This window comes from Arachis ipaensis, chromosome B4, assembly GCF_059453495.1.
Source record: "Arachis ipaensis isolate K30076 ecotype BB chromosome B4, ASM5945349v1, whole genome shotgun sequence".
In the NCBI taxonomy this organism is placed as follows: domain Eukaryota; kingdom Viridiplantae; phylum Streptophyta; class Magnoliopsida; order Fabales; family Fabaceae; genus Arachis; species Arachis ipaensis.
Window position 1 is genome coordinate 133,996,527 of NC_142439.1, and position 23,640 is coordinate 134,020,166.

Below are 23,640 nucleotides of genomic sequence, written 5' to 3' on the forward strand. Positions count from 1 at the left end.
TATGGAGGTGAATGGTGGAAAGGGACTTGTGAATTTGGTGGTTCAAAGGTGTGTTGGGGAGGTGGTTCATAAGCATATGATGGGGCTTGTTGGTAACTACAAGGGGGTCCACCATATTTATCGTCTTGGTACGCTCCTTGAAATGGCTCTTGACCATAGTATACTCGTGGAGGTTGGTTGTCACGAAAGGGTCCACCATAACTATTGTCTTGGCATGTATTGTGGAATGGTCGTGGTCCATGGTATCTGAGAGGGTGTTGTTGCCTAAAGGGTTTATCAGATCCTCGTGGCTCCTTCCATCTGTGATTGTTTCGACCTTGATGCATGTTCCTATTATAGTTTCCATTCCTTTCAACAATATTAGAACCAAACTCAAAGCGACGTGGGTGAGAACTCATAATAACTAAAAAAATTAAAAACAAAAACAAATAAACAAGCAAAGAAAAATAAAATAAATAAGAGAAAAGGTTTGAAAAGGATTTGATTTTAAGATTAGAAAAGATAAGATAAGTTAGGTAAGAGAAGATAATTTTTTAAATTAAAAGGTTTTGAAATTTAAATTTTTGAATTTGAAAATTAAATTTTGAATTTTAAATTTTGAAATTTGAATTTTTTAAAAAGTCAACGATATAAGATAAAGATTTGAAAAAAGTTTGATTTTTAAAATTTTAAATTTAAATTTTGAATTTTGAATTTTGAATTTTGAAATTTAAAACTAAGATAAGATAAGATAAAAAATTTTAAAATAAAAATCTGAATTTTTTTTTCGAAAAAATCAATTTAAAAGTAAATATTTACAATAACCAATAATAAGGCACACGTTTGCAATTTCCGGGCAACAGCGCCGTTTTGACGATCAGATTTCTCGCGCGATCTAGAATTTTCACAAATAAATTCCCGTTGTAAGTATAGCTTCTAGACCGACAAGAATTCCTTTCGTACAAAAGTTTTGGTTGTCACAAGTAACAAAACTCAATAAAATTTATAACCGAAGTATTTAAACCTCGGGTCGTCTTCTCAAGGATTGCAGGGAAGTATGACTTATTATTGGTTATAGAAAACAGTATAATTTTTGGATTTTTAAAATAAGGAACAGGTAATTTAAATGACGAGAAAAATAAATTAATAATCAATAAAATCTCTTGGCAAGATATGAGAAATTGAAGTCATATCCTAATTATCCTTATCAAGTGTAATGCGAATTGGATTCTGCTCCCACTTTAGTTAACCCTTGCTAGACAAAGGAAAGTCAAGTGGACTAATTAATTTGATCCTCAAGTCCTAGTCAACTCCTATGGAAAGACTAGAGTTATTGGTATACAAATTAATCAGCAAAGAATTCCAATTTCAATCAACAGCTGAGTTTGATAACTCAAGTGTTACTAATTAATCAACCAAAGCCAAAAGGGAAGAAAATCTACTCGAATGAAAATAATTTGGATAAATCGAAAACATCAATAACATAAATAGAATAAAACGATATCATATCTGAAATATCTCAATTTATATTAATTAAGAAAATCCTAACATGAATGGTTCATAAACCAAATTGAAAAGATAAATAACAATTAAAGTAATAGAATAAATAAAAGTAGAAAATAAATTAAAGGAAAATTGAACCTGTGATTGAAGAATTAACCATAAACTGAAAGGAATCCTAATTCTAAAAATCTAAATCCTAAATCCTAAGAGAGAGGAGAGAGCCTCTCCCTCTAAAACTACATCTAATCCTAAAATTGTGTATATTAAAGCTTGATTTTTGAATGAATGGATTCCCCCACTTTATAGCCTCTAATATGTATTTTCTGGACCGAAAACTGGATCAAAAATAGCCCAGAAATCGTCCTCAGTGATTTCTGGTACGTACAGGTCGCTGCAAAGTCACGCAGAAGTATCGTCCACGCGTTTGCGCGGATTGCATTTTTGCCAGGTCATGCGTCCGCGTGATCCACGCGTTCACGTCGCCTGGCTTCAGAGCAGATATGGTAAATTATATATCGTTGTGAAGCCCCGGATGTTAGCTTTCCAACGCAACTGAAACCGCGTCATTTGGATCTTTGTAGCTCAAGTTATGACTGTTTGAGTGCAAAGAGGTCAGGGCTGACAGCTTTGTAATTCCTTCAACGTCTTGTATTCCTTCCACTTTTGCATGCTTCCTTTTCATCTTCTAAGTCATTCCTACTCTGTAAACTCTGAAATCACTTAACACACATATCATGGCATCGAATGGTAATAAGAGAGGATTAAACATAGTGAAATTTAAGAGCACGAAGTATGTTTTCAATCATAGCACAAAATCAAGAAGGAAATTATAAAACCATGCATTTTGTATGGATAAGTGTATGAAAGATTGATAAAATCCACTCAATTGAGCACAAGATAAACCATAAAATAGTGGTTTATCAAGGCTACGAAGGTTTATGGTTGGAAGAGATTTGGCATAATCTGTGGCTACCTACCACGGATTATGAAGGAAAAAAACTTCGGCATAAACCGTGGTTGCTTCCCACGGTTTATGAAGAGGAGGCCTTGAACGTAAACCTTCCTTGGTTTCCACAGTTTACATGCTAAGTAGTATAAATACATAATCTGTTGATGGTCATGACGGATCATTTGTGCTGAAACAAAAATTGAAAGAGCTTGGGGGTTGAGAGAGTTTCAGGGAGAGGTTTGGAAGGTTTTGGTGAGATTTGAGTCGTGGAGCCATGGAGGACGAAGCTCGCTTGTATCGACTAAATAGCGTTGTTCACGTGGCTGGATACATCGACGAAGAGGTTAGTTATTATTATTATTATTATTATTATTATTATTATTATTATTATTATTATTATTATTTTTATTTTAATTTGTTATTATGACTTCATAGTAGCAGTAGTAGTTGTATCATTATTACTATTATAATGTTTGTTACTATTATGATAATGATAGTTATTATTACTACTTTTATTTTGTGCTAGAATTGGGAGGTGTTAGCATTATAATTATTGTTATTGTTAGTAGAATTATTTCTGTTGGTATTGTTGTTATTCCTATTGTTTCGTTGTTGTTATTACTATTTATTAGAGGAAATAGAAAACCAAAGTCGGTATCTAATAATTTTTTCTACACTATGTTTGATGTTATTAGTATTGGTCGTATGTTGAGGGATTTTGTTACCCACATTTTGCAGCCTACTAGGGTTATTAGCGGCATTAGGAGACAGCAGAATATGCCTTTACACGACCGGATTATACCGTATCTGGAGACCGCCGGCTTGTATCATTTGGCTAGGCTGAACAATCACTGGTTCTGGATTGATGAGCCTCTACTTAGCGCATTTATTGAGCGGTGGCGTCCTGAGACCCACACCTTTCATATGCCATTTGGGGAGTGCACTATCACTTTGCAAGATGTGGCATATCAGCTAGGTTTGCCGATCGATGGGGAGCCCGTCAGTGGGTGCCTGACTGAGTTTGAGAATCTGATGGAAAACGGAAGACCGGCATGGGTGTGATTTCACGAGTTGTTTGGGGAGTTACCTCTGCAGAGTAAAGTCAAGCAGATGACAGTGTGCTACACATGGTTCCATGAGAGGTTCCGGGTTCTCCCAGCAGATGCTAGTGAGGAGACCGTGCGTATATACGCGCGTGCCTATATTCTGATGTTGTTGTCCTCTCAGCTGTTTGCGGACAAGAACGCAAACCGGGTCCACCTTTGCTGGTTTCCTTATTTGGCATCGTTGGACGAGTTGGGCAGATATAGCTGGAGCTCGGCGGCACTGGCGTGGTTGTATAGATGTCTTTGTCGTGGGACAAACAGAAACGTTAACTTGGCCGGGCCACTACAGCTTCTACAGTCTTGGATTTTCTGAAGGTTTCCCACTTTGAGGCCTAGTGGGTTTGATGGATTCGGGTTTCCGCTTGCATCCAGGTACGGTTTAATATTTTCGGTTCATACACCTCGTGAACATATGACGCCCAATTTAGGCGCGAGTAGGCACAACATGCAATGAAGTGACAACATGGATAATGGAGAGCCTGAAAGTGGCCACAATCGCAGGTGTGATCCTTAAGAGAAACTCTGTAGCTCCTTAGCGAGAAGTTCCCGGTCGGTGTTGTCTCAGCCATCGTGTACTCTGATTGGTGCCTATCATATAAAGTCACGGTGAAGCACCTTGAGTCTCTTATGTTCCGATCAATAGCCTTGACCAACGCCTAACAAAATTCATGTCCAGATCCAAGTTGTGCCTCTGCTGTCTGTCCGCGGAACACGAATAGCTCAGCAAGCCTCCCGTAAGTGGACTTAACCAACGATGTGACCGGGAGGTTACGAGTTCCCTTTAACATGGAGTTCACACATTCACTAATGCTGGTTGTCATGTGCTCGAACCGTCTACCACTATCCTAGTGTTGCGTCCATTTTTCGTATTCCATCCGGTTGGCCCGGTCACACATTGCCGGATTCTCAGTCCGCATGATGTCAAACCAGTAATAAAACTCTGCTTCTATTTTTGCGTAGGCAGCATTGACCAACATCCTTCTTGCATCTTTACCTTTGAAGGTAAGCACAAAATTCACAGCCACATGACGAATACAGTATGCTCGAAAAGCACGTAGAGGCAGCGATCCAGTCTCAGGGGCCTCAAGTGTAGCCTTGATGTCATTATGCCTGTCAAAGATAACAAGGAGACCTTCTTGTGGCGTCACATGCGATCGTAGGTTGGATAAGAAGAATGCCCATGACTCTGCATTTTCACCCTCTACAAGGGCGAAGGCTATTAGGAGGATGTTCGAGTTCCCATCATGTGCTATCGCCAGCAGCAGCGTGCCTCCATACTTGCCATACAAATGGGTACCGTCAATACTCACGGTGCTTGCAATGCCGGAATGCCTCAATGCAGGGTGGAAATGTCCAGAAAAGTCGATGAAAGTACACGGTTGACTCATCAACCTCACCCCCAAGTTGAACAGGAGAGGTCTTCAACACATTAATTGTCCTAGGCATGGTCGACTGTACCCCTAGCATCCAACGTGGCAACTCCGCGTACGACTCTTCCCAATCTCCATAGATTTGTGCCACTGCCTTCTGTTTGACCATCCAAACCTTCCTATAACTAGGCCTGAAATCGTAATCGACTTCTGTAGCTTGTTGCAAGACCTTTACCGTAACCGCAGCATCTGCCCTAACCAAGGGAAGAATCCTCGCACAGATAACGTGGTAATCCAGCTGACAGTGATCACTAGAAATGGAGGTTGCCAAGCAAGTGTATGGCTCGTTGTACCTCCTAACCTCCCAAGTGCCCTTTTGTGCATGTAGCGCTACGCGAATCAACCAAATACAACCCTTCCCAAACTCTTTGCATTTACCATGATACTTCAGATGATCTGATTCGATGACTCTGTACCGAACACCTCGACGGATGCTGTAGTCCTTCACACTCAAAACAGCCTCATTTTTATTCTGGAATGATTGCCCAATCTGAAATTCTGTAGAAGAGCCCCCAACTGTAGGACCACCGTCTGCCTGTTGACCCAGAGCCTCCAAGTTAAGAGTGGAGAAGTGTGGAGGGTACTGCTGAGTGCCAGAACTTGAATGCCCATGCTGTGTATGTGGATTGGCACCTGTGCCATCATCGCTGTCCCCAACGATATCTACAGGCTCCTGGTCAGAGTCGTCGTCACACATTGCATTCTCTACTCGGTCCGGTTCTCCAAAGCCTTCCATATCATGAATCAAGCCACCACCGGTGCCCACCTCATATGCCTGCTCATAAACCCCTGGATTCTCCAAAGGTACAGAACCAACAACCTCTGTTCGATCCAACTCAGCCACGAATGAAGGGGATGCGACCAGCGGAACAGATGGTCTAACCACAGGCATCGAACTAGACGCACCTCCCGCGGCAGTCGAGCTATGAACTGGAGCTGATGCCCCAGAACTATCGACACCAACCTCCAACTTCGCGAACAACTCGTGTATTCTGACCTTCGAAAAACTCCTAACACAATGAAATAGAACCCTAATATCTTCATCAGCCGCTAGCACAAAGGTATCATACTTAACACCGGTCGAGACAACTGCGATGGGAATCTTGTAGAATGGCTTCTTCACCCACTTGCTACCAAATACCCCAAGCTTCTGCAAGATGCTGTTCTTCAAATCTGACAAAGTGCTTGATGAACTGATGAAAACACTCAGTGGTTCTCTGTCAGTGAACTTCACACCATATTTTTTGCTTTTTTGGATTTTTCCAAAGCAATGCACTAAGACAAGAAAACTCTCTTCCTCACTTGCCATTGTGACAATAATCTCTTCACCAGCTTGAATCTCATTCACATATATATAAAAATTCTCTCCTCATAAACCGTTGCAGCTAACAAAGGTTTATGCCTACTCAAACTCCTTCATAAACTGTTGTTGCTTACGACGTTTTATGTGCATTTGCCTCCCTTAGTAAACCGTGGTAGCTTGCCACGGTTTATGAAGAATTCCATTCACAAGTAAACCGTGCCTAGTAGCCACGGTTTATGTATTAAATTGAAACCGTGGTTGGCTCCCACGGTTTACATAAACATAAAAATGCACATGTACGTAACAAGTTTCTGTTGTGTGTATATAGGTAAAGGATTCACTCAATTTATTTAATTAGGTAAATTGCCCTAAAAAAAAGGTTGATAAACACTAATAAATTAAAGAGTTCTGCTACGGAACCAATTAGGGTCCAGCCAACTTCTGCCAACTCTCTAATAAACTGGATCTTGAAGCCTGTCTTAACAAAGGTAAGTTGATATATATAGATGTTTCTTTTGCTAAGCATTATGATGTTTCTTTTTCATACTAAATAGATCTTTTTTAACGTATTTTTCGAATTTTTTATATTACAGATGTAGAAAAAGAAGATTTTTATAATTTTTAATTAGGTTTACTTAATCAATTTTTAATTATTAAAATTTTAATTTAAAAATTTATAATTAATTATTAATAATTATAATTAATTGAGTTGTTTAATTCTTGGCTGATTACACACTTAGTTACCTATACTTTTCCTAAATTAAAATATATATGCACTAGGTAAATGGTGATGTAATGTTTGATCATAGTCATAGGTATTTACTATTAATGAAATAAATTAAGAAAAATTCAATCCGCGCATGAGTGGACAATTGGATAAAAGACAAAACAAATTACTAAGAGTTAGCAATTTGAGGCAACATAAAATGCAGTAATAGATGCAACCCTAACTTAAATTGAGACAAACTTTAACTCAGAGAAAGGAAAATAAAAAAAAGGGTTAAAAAAGTTCATCAAAAAAGGAGATTAAAAAAATTAAAAAAAAAAAGAAAAAAAAAAAGAAAGTTAGATTACCTGTGGTCCAAGGAAGCCACCAGTTAAGGTCTTTCTGGAACAGTATACTCTTGCTCAATACTATACCTGGCACCAAATTGTTACTCATTTTTATTATTTCATATTTAACTAGAGAATGAGCCCGCGGGATGCACAAAAATAAATAAATTGAACTTAATGATACAATAATTTATAATTATTTTTTAGCAAAACTAAATTAAAAAAAGAATGCTTTGTCATAATAACATATGAATGCTCCTATCTTAGAACCAAATTTGCATTCATGAAAATACTAGTTAAAATTAACTATTTAAACAATGTCACGTGTCACCATAAAATCTTACAGTATCGTAAAATGAAAACTCACTAATGTGCTTTTCATTCCTTACTGAATGTACTATTCCTATACTTGGTAGGAAAAAAAAAAAGAAATTACACTAAAAATCTGCATTGATAAATGCAACACACTGGTTCATTATGCCTTTTTACTCTGGAAATATACACATCATTTTCATTATCATGTTGCCTCATGCATATGGAAGGAAAAAAACGCGTGTGAGTGTGTGACCCTTGTAATGATGACATTAACAATTTATAAATGAATACATATATGAGAAATCAGCATATTTAGTTAATAACTTTTATTCAAATATCAAAACATATACATATAATCTGGTCAGACAAATTCGCGAATTCTCTATATGGTAATTAATTAGGGAAATTAGATTTTGTTAGTGACAAATGATGAACAACTGAGACATGAGTAAAATAATACTATAGTTAAGAAAGATACACAATGATTAAATATTAGAGTAAGATTAGAAAAGGTGTGAAAAAGATTATAATTCTGCAAGCTACATAGTGAAGGATTATATAGATTATAATTTGATTTCACTTTTAGTATAATAGTATCACCATCAATATGAATTTACAATACAATATTGTTGCAGAATAATGTATGATATTATAATTAAGAATTGAAGAAATAGGAATAACCAAGTTTATAAATGTACTGTGTTATATATACCTTTCATAGAAATTACGTTGTACTTAATGTGATTTCTTAGAGTAATCAAAGCTTCTCTATTCCTATTCTTCAGATTAACCATTCATTTTTAGAAAATTAAACCATTAATCATGTATCAAATTTCTGATGTCAAAGATATTAGTCTATAATTTCTATGTAAAATAGCATTACTGACACAAATACTTTTTAACAACAGATTTCATTCAATTTAAGACTAAGGGATATCAACTTCCAATCATAAAAAAAATTATACCACATACGCATTCTAATATTACAGTTGGGAGTGTACTCACCCATGACGTTTCTTTAACCTCTTCTTCGCTTGATCACCCTTTGCTACTTTTCCATCACCAGATGATGCAGCATCCTCTGCTCCTACTCATTAGAATTTAGCTAAAAACAAACAGAATTATCAGCTAAAAGAGATTAAGATAGCGCAATTAAAAGATTATATTTCAGAAGAGGAGAGAAATTTCATCAGAAGGAACAAGGATATAGTGCGAGAAGAGGAGTGATGGCTCAAAAGATTCTGTAGTAACTTCCTGAAAGGAGGGAAAAAAAATTAGAACCAACAATGATATAAAATAGACACTTGTTCCTCAAAAAGTATAATTTCTAAATCTGTTCAGAAAGGAACACCTTGACTACCTTTTTTAGAGAGAAACCAATGATAAACCTTATTTATATAACGATATCAATGAACATAATATTATTTATTATTATTTTTTATAAACATGACCAAACAGATTTAGAAACTATGATCCTGGAAGAACATATGTCGACAAACAACAACAACATAAGCAATTAAATATAATTAGCTATTACTTAATAGTAAATTCTCAATATTAGTATATGTATAAACATAGCAGAACAGAACAACCATGAGCAATATTAGAACAAAAAGACCATGATATCAACAAAAGAGACAGAATAGAAAATATTTAATCATATATTTCCTTGTCAAATACAAAAACTTGGAAATTAAAATAAATAAAACCGTAATATAAAACTCCAAAATTAAAATATTCACATTTTGTAAAACACTATAAAAACAGAATAACACCAAACAAATAGAATAATACAGCCGAATAACACCAAACAAACAGAATCCACCACCACCTCGGTTATTGAATTTTATGGTATTTTTTAAAATATTCACATTTTGTATATTTTAATACACTATAAAATTTAATAATTAAATATTATACCAAAATTTTATCAATATTTAAAAAAATGCTCTATATATGTCAAAAATAATAATTAAAAACTGTTTGATAATTTATTTTTGTTAAAAACTCTACCCTCTAGAGTATTTAAGAATGAGTGAGTGAAAATAAGTGACTGCGGTGACTACATGACTACTGAAGCAGGAATGACTTCATTCACCGTTTTAATTTCCCACCATACAAATGACACCATCTTTGTTGAACGATGCGACCAATTTATTGTTCCCTTGCCAATGTTTCCGTCATTCTTGAGATTAGCATCAGAGATAACATTCTTCAAACCATCAACCGGCGTAATCCCAATCAGTGCTCTAAGATGAAGAACCTTGGCGAAATTCCGGGCCAACTTCTTGCTTGGGGTCACCGCCGATGGATTCACCGATTCCATGTACAAAAGTGTCACCAATATCTGAAACTCAAGATGAAAAATTGTGAAATGTGTTCAGTTCAAAAGTGTACCAAAATATGCAATAGTATGATTCACAAGGAGCCCATGATAAATAATAATAAAATTAACAAAGATGATGGTTATAATGATAAACATGTTCATGTGAATACACTATTAAAAAGAAAAGAATTTATAGAGAGAAAATAAGAAGGGTGATAGTGATGGAAATTGAAACCAATAAGAAGCTCATCACACAAAATTCAAGGTATGGTAATTAATTTTCTGTTAACTTCAATTTACGGTTCAGAATTTGAATATTTATTATTTATTGGTGAATTTAATAGAGATATTAAAAAATTTGGTGTTCAACATTTTTTTAATATTTTTTATTATATATTATTTATGAAAAATGGTTATTTTTTAAATTTAAACCAAAATAATTTTACTACCGAAAGAAAGGGGGTCCGAATTTAGGTGCAAGTGTATGTTTAGCAATGAAGAATCAAATGCATCACATCAATTTATTACATAATCCTCAACATCATACTTCATTCTTTTTTCTTTTTCTAATTATAGTATTCAATTTGGGGAGTTGTTATTGTGTGATTGATATACTTTTTCTTAATAAAGATCTCATAAAAAAATTCAACACTAGAGCAATGGCATCGTGATTTTGTGTTGAACTTTAGTTAAGAGAGTCAAAAGATGCAAAGGGTTTGGTCAAACTTGCACATAGGTTTTATGATGAAAAAAATCTACAACAATGGTACACTTGCAGAGTTTGATGTTTGCAAAATCAAATCATGAGTCCTTCTCCGCTAGTGTTAAAGTAATTAATTACATATGGCTGCTTTGAGAGTTGGTAGAAATTAAAGCTGCTGTTATATTGTTATGTGAGAAGTAAAGAAAATCAGACTAGCTATGTATGTATATATGTACAACAACTTAGACTACCTGATCATCATGTTCTTCATGCGGATATATATATACACTTAACCAAATTATTTAATTCATGCAGTAATTTATAGACATAAAATAGTATACCGTATATGCATTACGTACAGTACGCAGCAGTAGCACTACTTGAGTGAAATTTTGCATACACGATGCATGTGTATTAGGTGCAGCCACAAAATATATGTGAGGGCCCAACTTTGTAGCCTTTGTGTTTTGTTTTTAGGGGAACCAAGAAAACTTCACACTACTCTAACATAGTGTTGAATGTTGACTCCAATAATGCTTCTTCCAGGTACAATCTCCCTCCACTTGTTTAATGACTCAAATTAAACAGACAAGTTTATTCGGGTCAACATTCAACACTATGTTAGGTTCTTCCCCCTCAATGTCTAACTTAATAGAGGAGTAGAATTAATGGGTTTATCCTACAGAATTCTTGCAAGCGATCCTATTCATCAACCCTTCATCGTTCTAACGAGCAACCGAACACGAAACAAACACCTATTTAAATTATTAAACATAGCTAATAATAGTACTTTTTGGATAAATAATTTTCAGTCAGGATATCGAAAAAATAATAAATGTGATCGTAAAACAACAACCACATATAAATAAATAATTTAAAAATAGTGGCATGTTAATAAATTATAGTATACTGTTTAAAAAGTCAAAAGAAACAGAGTGACTAAATAAAGAGAGAGAAAAAATTATTTAAAAAAAATTATTTCAAGTACAATAAAAAAAGAGTATTATGTGGCACATTTTGATTATCAAATTAAAAATATATAATAAACTAGTTTTAATTATAATAAAAAATATTATGTGATATATTTTGATTGTTAAATGATCAACTAATAATTAGTAATAATATATAAAATAGCTAATGTGAGTAGAGAGGGAACATAGAAAAGAGAAGAGGAGAGAGAAGAGACTTCATTGATTTGTAAAATTTTTTTTTAATTAAATCGCAATTAGAAAGTGTTATATATATATTTTGGTTGTGAAATTAGTAATATGTAATAGATATAATAAATTATTAATAATATATATAAGAGATAGAGTGATAAAGGAGGAAGAGAAATAGAGAAACAGAAAAGGAGAGAGGTTTTCAATTTAAAAAAAAATATTTTTTAATTGTAAAAAAAGAATATTATGTGACATGTTTAGATAATAAGTTTTAGAAATTGTGGCATATTGATTAAAAACCTAAAAAAAATGAGTGAAGAAAAGAGGAAAAATTTATTAGTTTTGGAAAAAAAATATTATTTTAATTATAATAAAATAGAGTACAATGTGATAGATTTTGATTGTCATATTAACGATATATTTCAATTTTAATTGTAATAAAAAAATATTGTGTTATATTTTGATTGTTAAATTAATAACTAATATTAATATATAAAAAATTGTGGTAGATGAAAGAGGATAAAATATAAAAAAGACAAAAGAAAAATCTTAATTTAAAAAAAAAGAAATTTTTAATTTAATTACAATAAAAGTATATCAAGTATTATATTTTGATTATAAAATTATTATTTTAATTACAAAATCTACTATATAATTATTCTATAAGTCAGGTTTTACTTTAATTTGTTCTTCATTTTGGTAAAAAAAAAAAAAAAGTGCTCTTCATGTATTTAGTTTGTGGCAATTTTAACTAGAGCAGCAAATACATTCTCTTACTCAAGGTAGTTGGGCTCAAGCTAAGTTTTAAGCCAACCCTATAAGACGTGTGCATTTAATTTGCATAGCACATCAAGCAATTTTCTTCAGGTAAATATATCCCTTTGTTATTTTTTGTTGTTGTTCTCTTATTTGAATTTAATAAAACTTATTTATGATTGAATCAAGTGTTTTTTTTATTAGAATATATTTTATTTATGAATGCAATATTTTTTTTATATTAATATTAAAATTGGGCAATCAATAAAAATAATTAAAATGATACTAAAATATAAATTTATAATTTCATTTTTTTTGGACAAAAGTATTTTATATATGAAAAGGTCATTTAATATTTATAAATGATAAAATAATAAAAGATAAAATCTAAGTTTAAAGAAATAAAATAGATAAATTTTATATTAAATTAAAATTTTAGAGTGAGTTCAATATTCGATTATAAAAAATTTTAAATCATAAAAATAAAAATAAATTTAAATATTCTTACTTTTTAAATTTACACATAAAATATTACTAACACAATAAGATATTCTTTTTAAATAGTATATTATAAATAAAAAGTTTCACTTATTTTTTTCTCCTCCAACCAAACTTGTATTGCATTATATCCTATAAGATTCTGATTGATTAGAGTTTTAGGAGAATTTTAATATTATATTTATGAAACTTAACATGCTTCAATATGATTCTTACATTATATATAATCGATATGAAACTTAATATATTTATTTCATTTTACTTGATTATAGTTAATGGTATTTTAATATTTTTTTATTTTTCTTTGTATACACTACTTAATAAGATAATAATTTTATGGAGCCTTTTTTAATGAAAAAATAATAATATTTTCGAGAATTGTGAACCGAGCTTAATTTTCGTGAGCCGAGCTTGAGCTTGGTCTAACTTGACTCAGCTCAGCTCACTTCCAGCCCTACTCATCACCGCCCCTAACCATATTACTGCAGCCAACCACCTATAACCAGTTATATACAAAAAAAAATGCTTGAAGAATCACGCCGTTGTTCTGGACGGTCATATTCTCAACTGCTGCGGAAAAGTCATGCTAGCACTCATCGCTACCATCGACGACCTGCACCCATCAAGTACGCTGCCTTATGTTGCCGCTGCAACTTCTACGATAGCTCCGCCGTCGAGTTTTGTTGATAAAATCGCCACCAACCTCCTCCATGCCGAACTGGAGTTCCAACTTTGCCAATCTCCTATGTTTATCCCCACCTTTCCTTATCCAAAGGCTTGTCATCCCATTTTAGGTAAGAAACCACTAGCCGTAACGACCCAATTTTCAGTGCGTCATGATCATACTGAATTTCAGTGCGTCATGATCATACTGAAAATCGAGTGTTACCAACTTACTTAAAAAAACTTTAACTATTTACTATTAAGCCTATAATTGAATCAGCGCACTATCAGATTTTTGAAAAAAAAAACTTTTACTTTATAAAAAGATTTGCGTAGACAGCTAATTAAACATACACAAGCTACAATAAGGAATCAAATAAAACATACACAATGCCAACATTATATATAAACATAACATATAGCAGAAATCATACATACATAAAAAGGTGATGTCATATATATCATAGGTTAGAGTACAACAACTCTTCACATCTTGCTACTATGTATAAAATCAACACTCCGGATCCTAGTCCATATAGGAAACCCCTAAGTTGGCGTCTGAAACTAGCCTAGTCAACTATGTACATCCTATTCTCTCAGTGAATCTAATCAAAACTAATTTAATGACTATAAATATATTCTCATATCTCGATTTTATAGATATCCAATAAATTAGTTTTAATAGTTAAAATTAAACATATCCAATAAATAATTTATAGATAATATATTAATAGTCATTAAATTCACATGACAATATATTTAAAATTATTGTATTTATTATAGTCATTGCCTGTAATTTGATCATTTCTATTAAAATATACTTAATAAATAAATCTATATTTATAGTTATTTTCTTTATATGACTTTGTGTAAAAAAAAAAAGACAATATTATTAAAATAGAAATGAAATAGCCATATATATATATGGATATCCAAACGATCACATACATTCATATTAATGCTATTCATGGTAAATTAATTGATTGAATGTGACGCTTTTGCAGTGGTGTTACTAAAGTGATGAATAATATTGTGGTAGCTTCGTTCAATGGAGTGTACCTACTATAGTGCTAAGGGAAAAAGAAAAAAGTATTTAGTTTTGTGATATCTAAATGCACATTATTGAATATCTATATATACATGAAGATTAATTACTTGGTGACCTTGTGATCGATCTTTTAAAATATACACAAATACGTTGAAAATATAAAATATACATTAAAAAAATTAAACAACACATATATTTATATACAAATATATAATGAATAATTTTAATGTATAAAATAAATAGATTTGATAAATAATATACTCTTTTAAGTCATGTATGTTTAATTAAAAAATAAATAATATAAATAATTAGCTTGATATATATATTGTTGTTTTCAATATATTAAATAATAAAATAAGATTTTTCCAAAAAAGAAGAAAGAATATAAGAGATAGGGTTAATTATAATAAAGGAAGATACAAATAAGGCCTCTTATTATATACATGAGTGTACTAAGTAATAAGAAGTGCAGAATGGGGTCAACGAGTATGTAGGAATGTAAATTGGTGGCCCATTATATATTTTGGTTGCATTTTCTAATACAGGATATCTTTTAACCCATGCAACTCTCATAAATAATAACACAAACTTTCACTTTTAAATTTTTATTCTGTTATTGGTACCAAATTTGTCGTCCATATTTAATTATTTTACTAATTAATCTTAGCTTCTTTTGAAAAGAAGAAATATGCTACCTCAACACGCTAATAAGATGATGGTCTTAATTGAGTATAATTAATTATTTATGGTAAAATAATTTTTTTTGTTTTAAATTTTACAACCTACTTTGGCCATATATACAGCAAGGCACATATTTTTTTCATCCTTTACTTCGACTATATTCTCTATATATTTTGAAAGATTTTGTTAAAAAATATGTTAATACCATAGTAAAATTTTTTTTAAAATTATATACATATTATATTAAATATATAATTTTTTTTAAATTAAATACATATTTAATTTTAAAAAAATTATATATTTAATATAATATGTATATAATTTAAAAAAAAAAAGAAGATTTTTTTAACTATGGTATTAACATATTTGTTAACAAAATCTTTCAAAATATATAGAGTATAGTCAGCATAGGATGAAAAAAATATGTGCTTTACTGTAGGTTGTAAAATTTAAAACAAAAAAGAGATTGTTTTACCATAAATAATTAATTTTACTCAATTAAAACCACCATCTTATTAGCGTGTTGAGGTAGCATATTTCTTCATTTCAAACAAGCTAAGATTAATGAGTAAAATAATTAAATATAAACGACAAATTTAATATCAATAACAGAATAAAAATTTAAAAGTGGAAGTTTGTGTTACTATATATGAGAGTTGCATAGGTTAAACGATACCCTGTATTAGAAATTAGAAAATGCCACCTTATACCTACAAGCATAATATGAATGTATAGCATTAATATGAATGTATGTGATAGTTTGGATATTCATATATATATGGCTATTTCATTTCTATTTTATAATATTGTCTTTTTTTTTACACAAAATCATATAAAGAAAATAACTATAAATATTGATTTATTTATTAAGTATATTTTAATAAAAATGATCAAATTACAGGCAATGACTATATAAATACAATAATTTTAAATATATTGCCATGTGAATTTAATAACTATTAATATATTATCTATAAATTAATTATTGGATATGTTTAATTTTAACTATTAAAACTAATTTAATAACTATAAATATAATCTCATATTTTTATATAAAAATTTGATTCTCATACTAAAGAAAAAATTTAAAAATCAGCAGAATTTATTATTTTTTATTAATATTTTTACTTTTTTAGTTATCAATCTAATTTTTTAGTCTAGCAATTTAATAATATACTGTCAGCTCATATTTTTAATATTATTAACTAACTGCTAACTAAAAATAATAAATTATACTAATTTTTTAATAATTTTCCGAGATTAAGTATATAACATCCATGACCTTTTTTATTTTATATAATGTGACGCTAACAATCTCATATAAACATAAAATACTATAACTTACCTAATTAATGACACAACAAATAAAAAATTATCACTTATATTAATTTTATGGATATCTTACACATAAACATTACTTTTCTAAAAAGGCTAATAATAATTATTTTTTCCTCAAAAAAAAATACTATTAACAATTTTATTAATATCTTATTTAAGCAAGTCTCTGATTTATGTCATTTTATAAAAATAAGTCAATTTGATTAAAAAGAAAATTTAAATAGAACAGATTTATAACCAAATTCTTTTAAGAATATTTATGTAATTTTACATTTCAAATATTTTAGTGAAATAAATTACCAATTTTTTATTAGCCTTATAACTAATAAGTAATATACCTGAATATCACCATTTTTTGCTCTATTAATAAATTAATTTCTACTACTAAGTTAGCTAGCAATTTTTTAATTAAAAAAAAAGGGGGAAAAAAAAAAGAAATAGAGTTAGCTAGGCACGAAGGTGAAAGAGAAAAGAAGGAAGGAAACATAGTTCGCAGAAAAAGATGTGTGGGTCATAGAAAGAGAAAGAGAGAGAGTGAAGGGAATGGCAGCTTCATTATGCTTTTCAAAGTTTTACTTTTACTCTTTTGTTAACACCCCATTCTGTGTTACTCATCCTATAAACTATAAAGTTCTTATTGCTTCCATCACCCCATATTTACACAATAATAATAATAATAATAATAATTATAATAATAATACCTTCCAATAGTAATATTTTATACACATATTAACACCTAAACATACTTAAAATATTAATATAATTTTAATTGTTAATGTCAATTAATAAATAATGTATATTTTTTATAATTAAAATTGCTAATACATATATATTTTAAAAATATTTAAAAATTTTCCTATCATATAAGATAATCATCATAACAAAGTTTATCTCTTCTTCTAAATAATCACATAATATAATTATATATAAGGTTTAACTTAATTTCACATAAACCCTATATATAGTCAAATTAATAAAAGTGTAGCCCTAACTATTTTAACTAGAAGTGATACAAATATAAATATATATAATTAAAAATTTAATTTTGATATATTTTTATGGAAAATTTTGGCTAATTATGACTGAAAATTTTTTGTTGCCAAACTTTTTTCCATCACAATATATAGTGTGAGTGAGGATGCCAAATTCAAAATAAACGACATTTATAATTAAAATCTTATCGTAACGGATAAGGTTAAAAGGGATTCTAGCTGTATTGAAAGAAAACCTAATAAATTAATACATGGAGAGATCATTTTTATTTTCTCACAAAATCTTAAGAGTGATAGAAAATACGAAAATTTTAAAAAATAAAAACTCTAATCAAAAGTGAACTGGTTATAAAACCTATTGCACAGAGACAATCTTAAAAATCGAATCCGAGATATGATGCTTAAATAACTCAAACAAAACCACTTGTGCCCGCTTGGACATTGTAACTAAGCTAGTTGTACTTTGGAGGACTTGGAAGAGTCAACAATTGTTGAATTGTCCTCAATAACATCTGGTGAGTGGTGACATATTCCTTCTCTCATCACAAGATAAAAGAACCTTGATTATTTTCCCCCATAAGCCAATGGTCAACGAAAAAAAATAAATTGAAAACTAATTATAAATAGGGGCATGGTCCCAAGAGCATTCCCTGTTTAATAGGGTGATAAAAGAAAAAGAATGGTCCCAAGAGCATTCCCTGTTTAATCTATCATGATTAATGATGAGAATCATTTCTGGGTCAAAAATGCGAACAATACCTAAATTCAGGAATTACAGCTGGAAATGTGGACAAGACAAGGTGTACATCATACTCGATCTTATATTGATAAAGTGATGTGTATAGGAAAAATAAGTTATAAAAAAAATATTTCCCTTTTGTAACATGCTTAATAGTATATGCTTTTTGTTCATTATTTGATAATAACATGTGATTTATTTGCCTTCTTGTTTAGATTTATCTGTCTAATGGAAGTTTAAGTAGAAAGTTTGCTAAAGTTGCTATATTTTGATAGTTCTTACTTATTTGTATTCTCTTTTATGCATGTTATCTGGGTGTATATTTTGAGCTACCTACCTACTTTTATTGTTCTTTTTAGAGAATTAATATATAAAAAAAGAATATAACTATTATCTATATTAATATCTAGTAAACTTTATACTAATTTTTATACTTGCCGATGTCTAAAATAATAGTATGCTAAAAAAACATAGATAAATTCTCTCTATAAGGTGAAATGTGGATTTTGAAAGCTCTAGAGTAGGAAATTTTTCTTTTTTTTTTTGTTCTTCATGCACAAAGTCCCTTATATATATGTATGCCTACCATAAAAGGTGTCAAAAAGTGGTTGCTAACAAGAACAAATAGGAAGCAAGAGTTGAAAAAGAATATCAATGGCAAGATCTAAAGATGCATTAAAGTTCAGACTTGTAGTTTATCCACGAAATTCTAGGCATCTTATAGTTATATTATAAGATGAATCAGCAATTAAAATTGAAATTGGCCACTTGAAATTATCAAAAAAACAAAGAACACTGTTTCATACGATGAAAAAGCTAAACTTTAAGCAACAATTTAATCACATCCTCCCCCAGCAAATAAAAAAACTTTATTGTGAAATCCCAACCGTGAAGAAGAATGAAGGGAGCCCAACAAATGAAAAAGAACTAAAAAGGGGAAGGAGGAACAGAGATGTTATAACCTTTGTATCAGACCAACAAACACTTGGTGTGCGTGCTGTTTCAATGCCAGCAAAAGTCTCCTTCTGCTTTGTTTCTAAAGTACTCTCTGTGTTTCTTCTATGATGGTTCCTCTGAACCTTCGGAGAAACTTGTCCCTTGGAGAAGAAAAGAGAAGAGAGAGTAAATGTGTTTGTGGTAGAGTGCAGTATTTCTATACCCTCCCCTCTCCTCCCTTTGTATAAAATTTGAAGAAACGGAGAGAAGTCGGAGTGGAGAGTAATGGAGAGTGAATGAATGTGGAAGTATGGGTAAACTCTAACTCTGCTTTGTGGTAGAGACGTGCGTTAAATATAAGACTTCAATATTCAATCATAAATTGCCACATCAGTAAAATTACCTTACTTCCGCGGTGTATGAACACGTTTGTATACACTTCTCTTGTACACCTTTCAAGTTAGTTATACAAAATGAACGATATGAAGTCAAAACAAAAAATGTTTTTTATATCACAAAAAAAAAGTTTATAAGAAAGGTGTAAACAAAAAATGGTTCAAATATCATTTCTAAGGGGTAAAAAGAAAAGAAAGGAATGCATCAACTCAACCATCGACTAACTTTGAAATCTTGCAATTAGAACCATGTAATTGGATGGAAATATAAAAAATTTTTACAATATATTGTATCAAAAAAAAAAATTTTTCTTGTAAACACATTATAGTTGGTGACTTGGTGTGAATCATAAGACCATAGGATTCCCTTAGTAACTGCATATTCAAGATCAAAAAGATTATTATTGCTATAAAGTAAGATAGTACTTGACATAGGCCAAATCAAAGTGAATATCTGACAAGAACTTCCAACTTTAGCATCATTACATTTTTGAAAATTTATCAGCACATGGGAGAAAAATGCTTCAAGTACATTTACTGGGATATATTGCCTTACATACTGTAGGTGAGGCAACTATACAAAAATAAATTAAACTAACTATAATAATCTAAATAAATTCTGAAATATGTACAAATTATAAATAGTCTTTTGTATAAATATGTATAAGTGTTAAGTGTATGGTGGGTTCCTTTGGTGGGGTTCACATTTCAAAATATCCATTTGTGACATACATTCACATGGCTATGATAAAAAAAAAAATCAAAACCATACAAGATGAGATTCTCTAGTCTCTAGAGCTTTCAAAATCCACATTTCACCTTATAGAGAGAATTTATCTATGTTTTTTTAGCATACTATTATTTTAGACATCGGCAAGTATAAAAATTAGTATAAAGTTTACTAGATATTAATATAGATAATAGTTATATTCTTTTTTTATACATTAATTCTCTAAAAAGAACAATAAAAGTAGGTAGATAGCTCAAAATATACACCCAGATAACAAGCATAAAAGAGAATACAAACAAGTAAGAACTATCAAAATATAGCAACTTTAGCAAACTTTCTACTTAAACTTTCATTAGACAGATAAATCTAAACAAGAAGGCAAATAAATCACATGTTATTATCAAATAATGAACAAAAAGCATATACTATTAAGCATGTTACAAAAGGGAAATATTTTTTTTATAACTTATTTTTCCTATACACATCACTTTATCAATATAAGATCGAGTATGATGTACACCTTGTCTTGTCCACATTTCCAGCTGTAATTCCTGAATTTAGGTATTGTTCGCATTTTTGACCCAGAAATGATTCTCATCATTAATCATGATAGATTAAACAGGGAATGCTCTTGGGACCATTCTTTTTCTTTTATCACCCTATTAAACAGGGAATGCTCTTGGGACCATGCCCCTATTTATAATTAGTTTTCAATTTATTTTTTTCCGTTGACCATTGGCTTATGGGGAAAAATAATTAAGGTTCCTTTATCTTGTGATGAGAGAAGGAATATGTCACCACTCACCAGATGTTATTGAGGACAATTCAACAATTGTTGACTCTTCCAAGTCCTCCAAAGTACAACTAGCTTAGTTACAATGTCCAAGCGGGCACAAGTGGTTTTGTTTGAGTTATTTAAGCACCATATCTCGGATTCGATTTTTAAGATTGTCTCTGTGCAATAGGTTTTATAACCAGTTCACTTTTGATTAGAGTTTTTATTTTTTAAAATTTTCGTATTTTCTATCACTCTTAAGATTTTGTGAGAAAATAAAAATGATCTCTCCATGTATTAATTTATTAGGTTTTCTTTCAATACAGCTAGAATCCCTTTTAACCTTATCCGTTACGATAAGATTTTAATTATAAATGCCGTTTATTTTGAATTTGGCATCCTCACTCACACTATATATTGTGATGGAAAAAAGTTTGGTAACAAAAAATTTTCAGTCATAATTAGCCAAAATTTTCCATAAAAATATATCAAAATTAAATTTTTAATTATATATATTTATATTTGTATCACTTCTAGTTAAAATAGTTAGGGCTACACTTTTGTTAATTTGACTATATATAGGGTTTATGTGAAATTAAGTTAAACCTTATATATAATTATATTATGTGATTATTTAGAAGAAGAGATAAACTTTGTTATGATGATTATATTATATGATAGGAAAATTTTTAAATATTTTTAAAATATATATGTATTAGCAATTTTAATTATAAAAAATATACATTATTTATTAATTGACATTAACAATTAAAATTATATTAATATTTTAAGTATGTTTAGGTGTTAATATGTGTATAAAATATTACTATTGGAAGGTATTATTATTATTATTATTATTATTATTATTATTATTATTATTATTATTATTATTATTATTATTATTGTGTAAATGTGGGGTGATGGAAGCAATAAGAACTTTATAGTTTATAGGATGAGTAACACAGAATGGGGTGTTAACAAAAGAGTAAAAGTAAAACTTTGAAAAGCATAATAAAGCTGCCATTCCCTTCACTCTCTCTCTTTCTCTTTCTATGACCCACACATCTTTTTCTGCAAACTATGTTTCCTTCCTTCTTTTCTCTTTCACCTTCGTGCCTAGCTAACTCTATTTCTTTTTTTTTTCCCCTTTTTTTTTAATTAAAAAATTGCTAGCTAACTTAGTAGTAGAATTTAATTTATTAATAGAGCAAAAAATGGTGATATTCAGGTATATTACTTATTAGTTATAAGGCTAATAAAAAATTGGTAATTTATTTCACTAAAATATTTGAAATGTAAAATTACATAAATATTCTTAATAGAATTTGGTTATAAATCTGTTCTATTTAAATTTTCTTTTTAATCAAATTGACTTATTTTTATAAAATGACATAAATCAGAGACTTGCTTAAATAAGATATCAATAAAATTGTTAATAGTATTTTTTTTTTTGAGGAAAAAATAATTATTATTAGCCTTTTTAGAAAAGTAATGTTTATGTGTAAGATATCCATAAAATTAATATAAATGATAATTTTTTATTTGTTGTGTCATTAATTAGGTAAGTTATAGTATTTTATGTTTATATGAGATTGTTAGCGTCACATTATATAAAATAAAAAAGGTCATGGATGTTATATACTTAATCTCGGAAAATTATTAAAAAAATAGTATAATTTATTATTTTTAGTTAGCAGTTAGTTAATAATATTAAAAATATGAGCTGACAGTATATTATTAAATTGCTAGACTAAAAAATTAGATTGATAACTAAAAAAGTAAAAATATTAATAAAAAATAATAAATTCTGCTGATTTTTAAATTTTTTCTTTAGTATGAGAATCAAATTTTTATATAAAAATATGAGATTATATTTATAGTTATTAAATTATTTTTAATAGTTAAAATTAAACATATCCAATAATTAATTTATAGATAATATATTAATAGTTATTAAATTCACATGGCAATATATTTAAAATTATTGTATTTATATAGTCATTGCTTGTAATTTGATCATTTTTATTAAAATATACTTAATAAATAAATCAATATTTATAGTTATTTTCTTTATATGACTTTGTGTAAAAAAAAAGACAATATTATAAAATAGAAATGAAATAGCCATATATATATGAATACCCAAACTATCACATACATTCATATTAATGCTATACATTCATATTATGCTTGTAGGTATAAGGTGGCATTTTCTAATTTCTAATACAGGGTATCGTTTAACCTATGCAACTCTCATATATA

At 29.9% G+C, this 23,640-nt stretch overlaps 1 protein-coding gene across 8 annotated transcripts in view; it reads right to left on the reverse strand.

Annotated features, from left to right (window-relative positions):
- The window catches only part of LOC107635031 (uncharacterized), a 40,083-nt gene that overhangs the window by 4,872 nt on the left and 11,571 nt on the right, over window positions 1–23,640 (reverse strand). For 3 of the 8 annotated variants that reach the window (XM_088485149.1, XM_088485147.1, XM_088485145.1), the window contains exons 6-10: window positions 19,882–19,930; window positions 19,505–19,639; window positions 9,737–9,985; window positions 8,644–8,892; window positions 7,345–7,410 (exon numbers count right to left, since the gene is read on the reverse strand). In XM_088485149.1, coding sequence (XP_088341275.1) covers window positions 8,806–8,892; window positions 9,737–9,985; window positions 19,505–19,639; window positions 19,882–19,930 — 520 coding nt within the window. In that variant the 3' untranslated portion in view covers window positions 7,345–7,410; window positions 8,644–8,805. Of the gene's footprint in view, window positions 1–1,574; window positions 7,411–8,643; window positions 9,986–19,504; window positions 19,640–19,881; window positions 19,931–23,640 lie in introns of those variants that run through there. The other 5 variants (XM_088485146.1, XM_088485148.1, XM_088485150.1 and 2 more) reach the window with 5 other exon arrangements.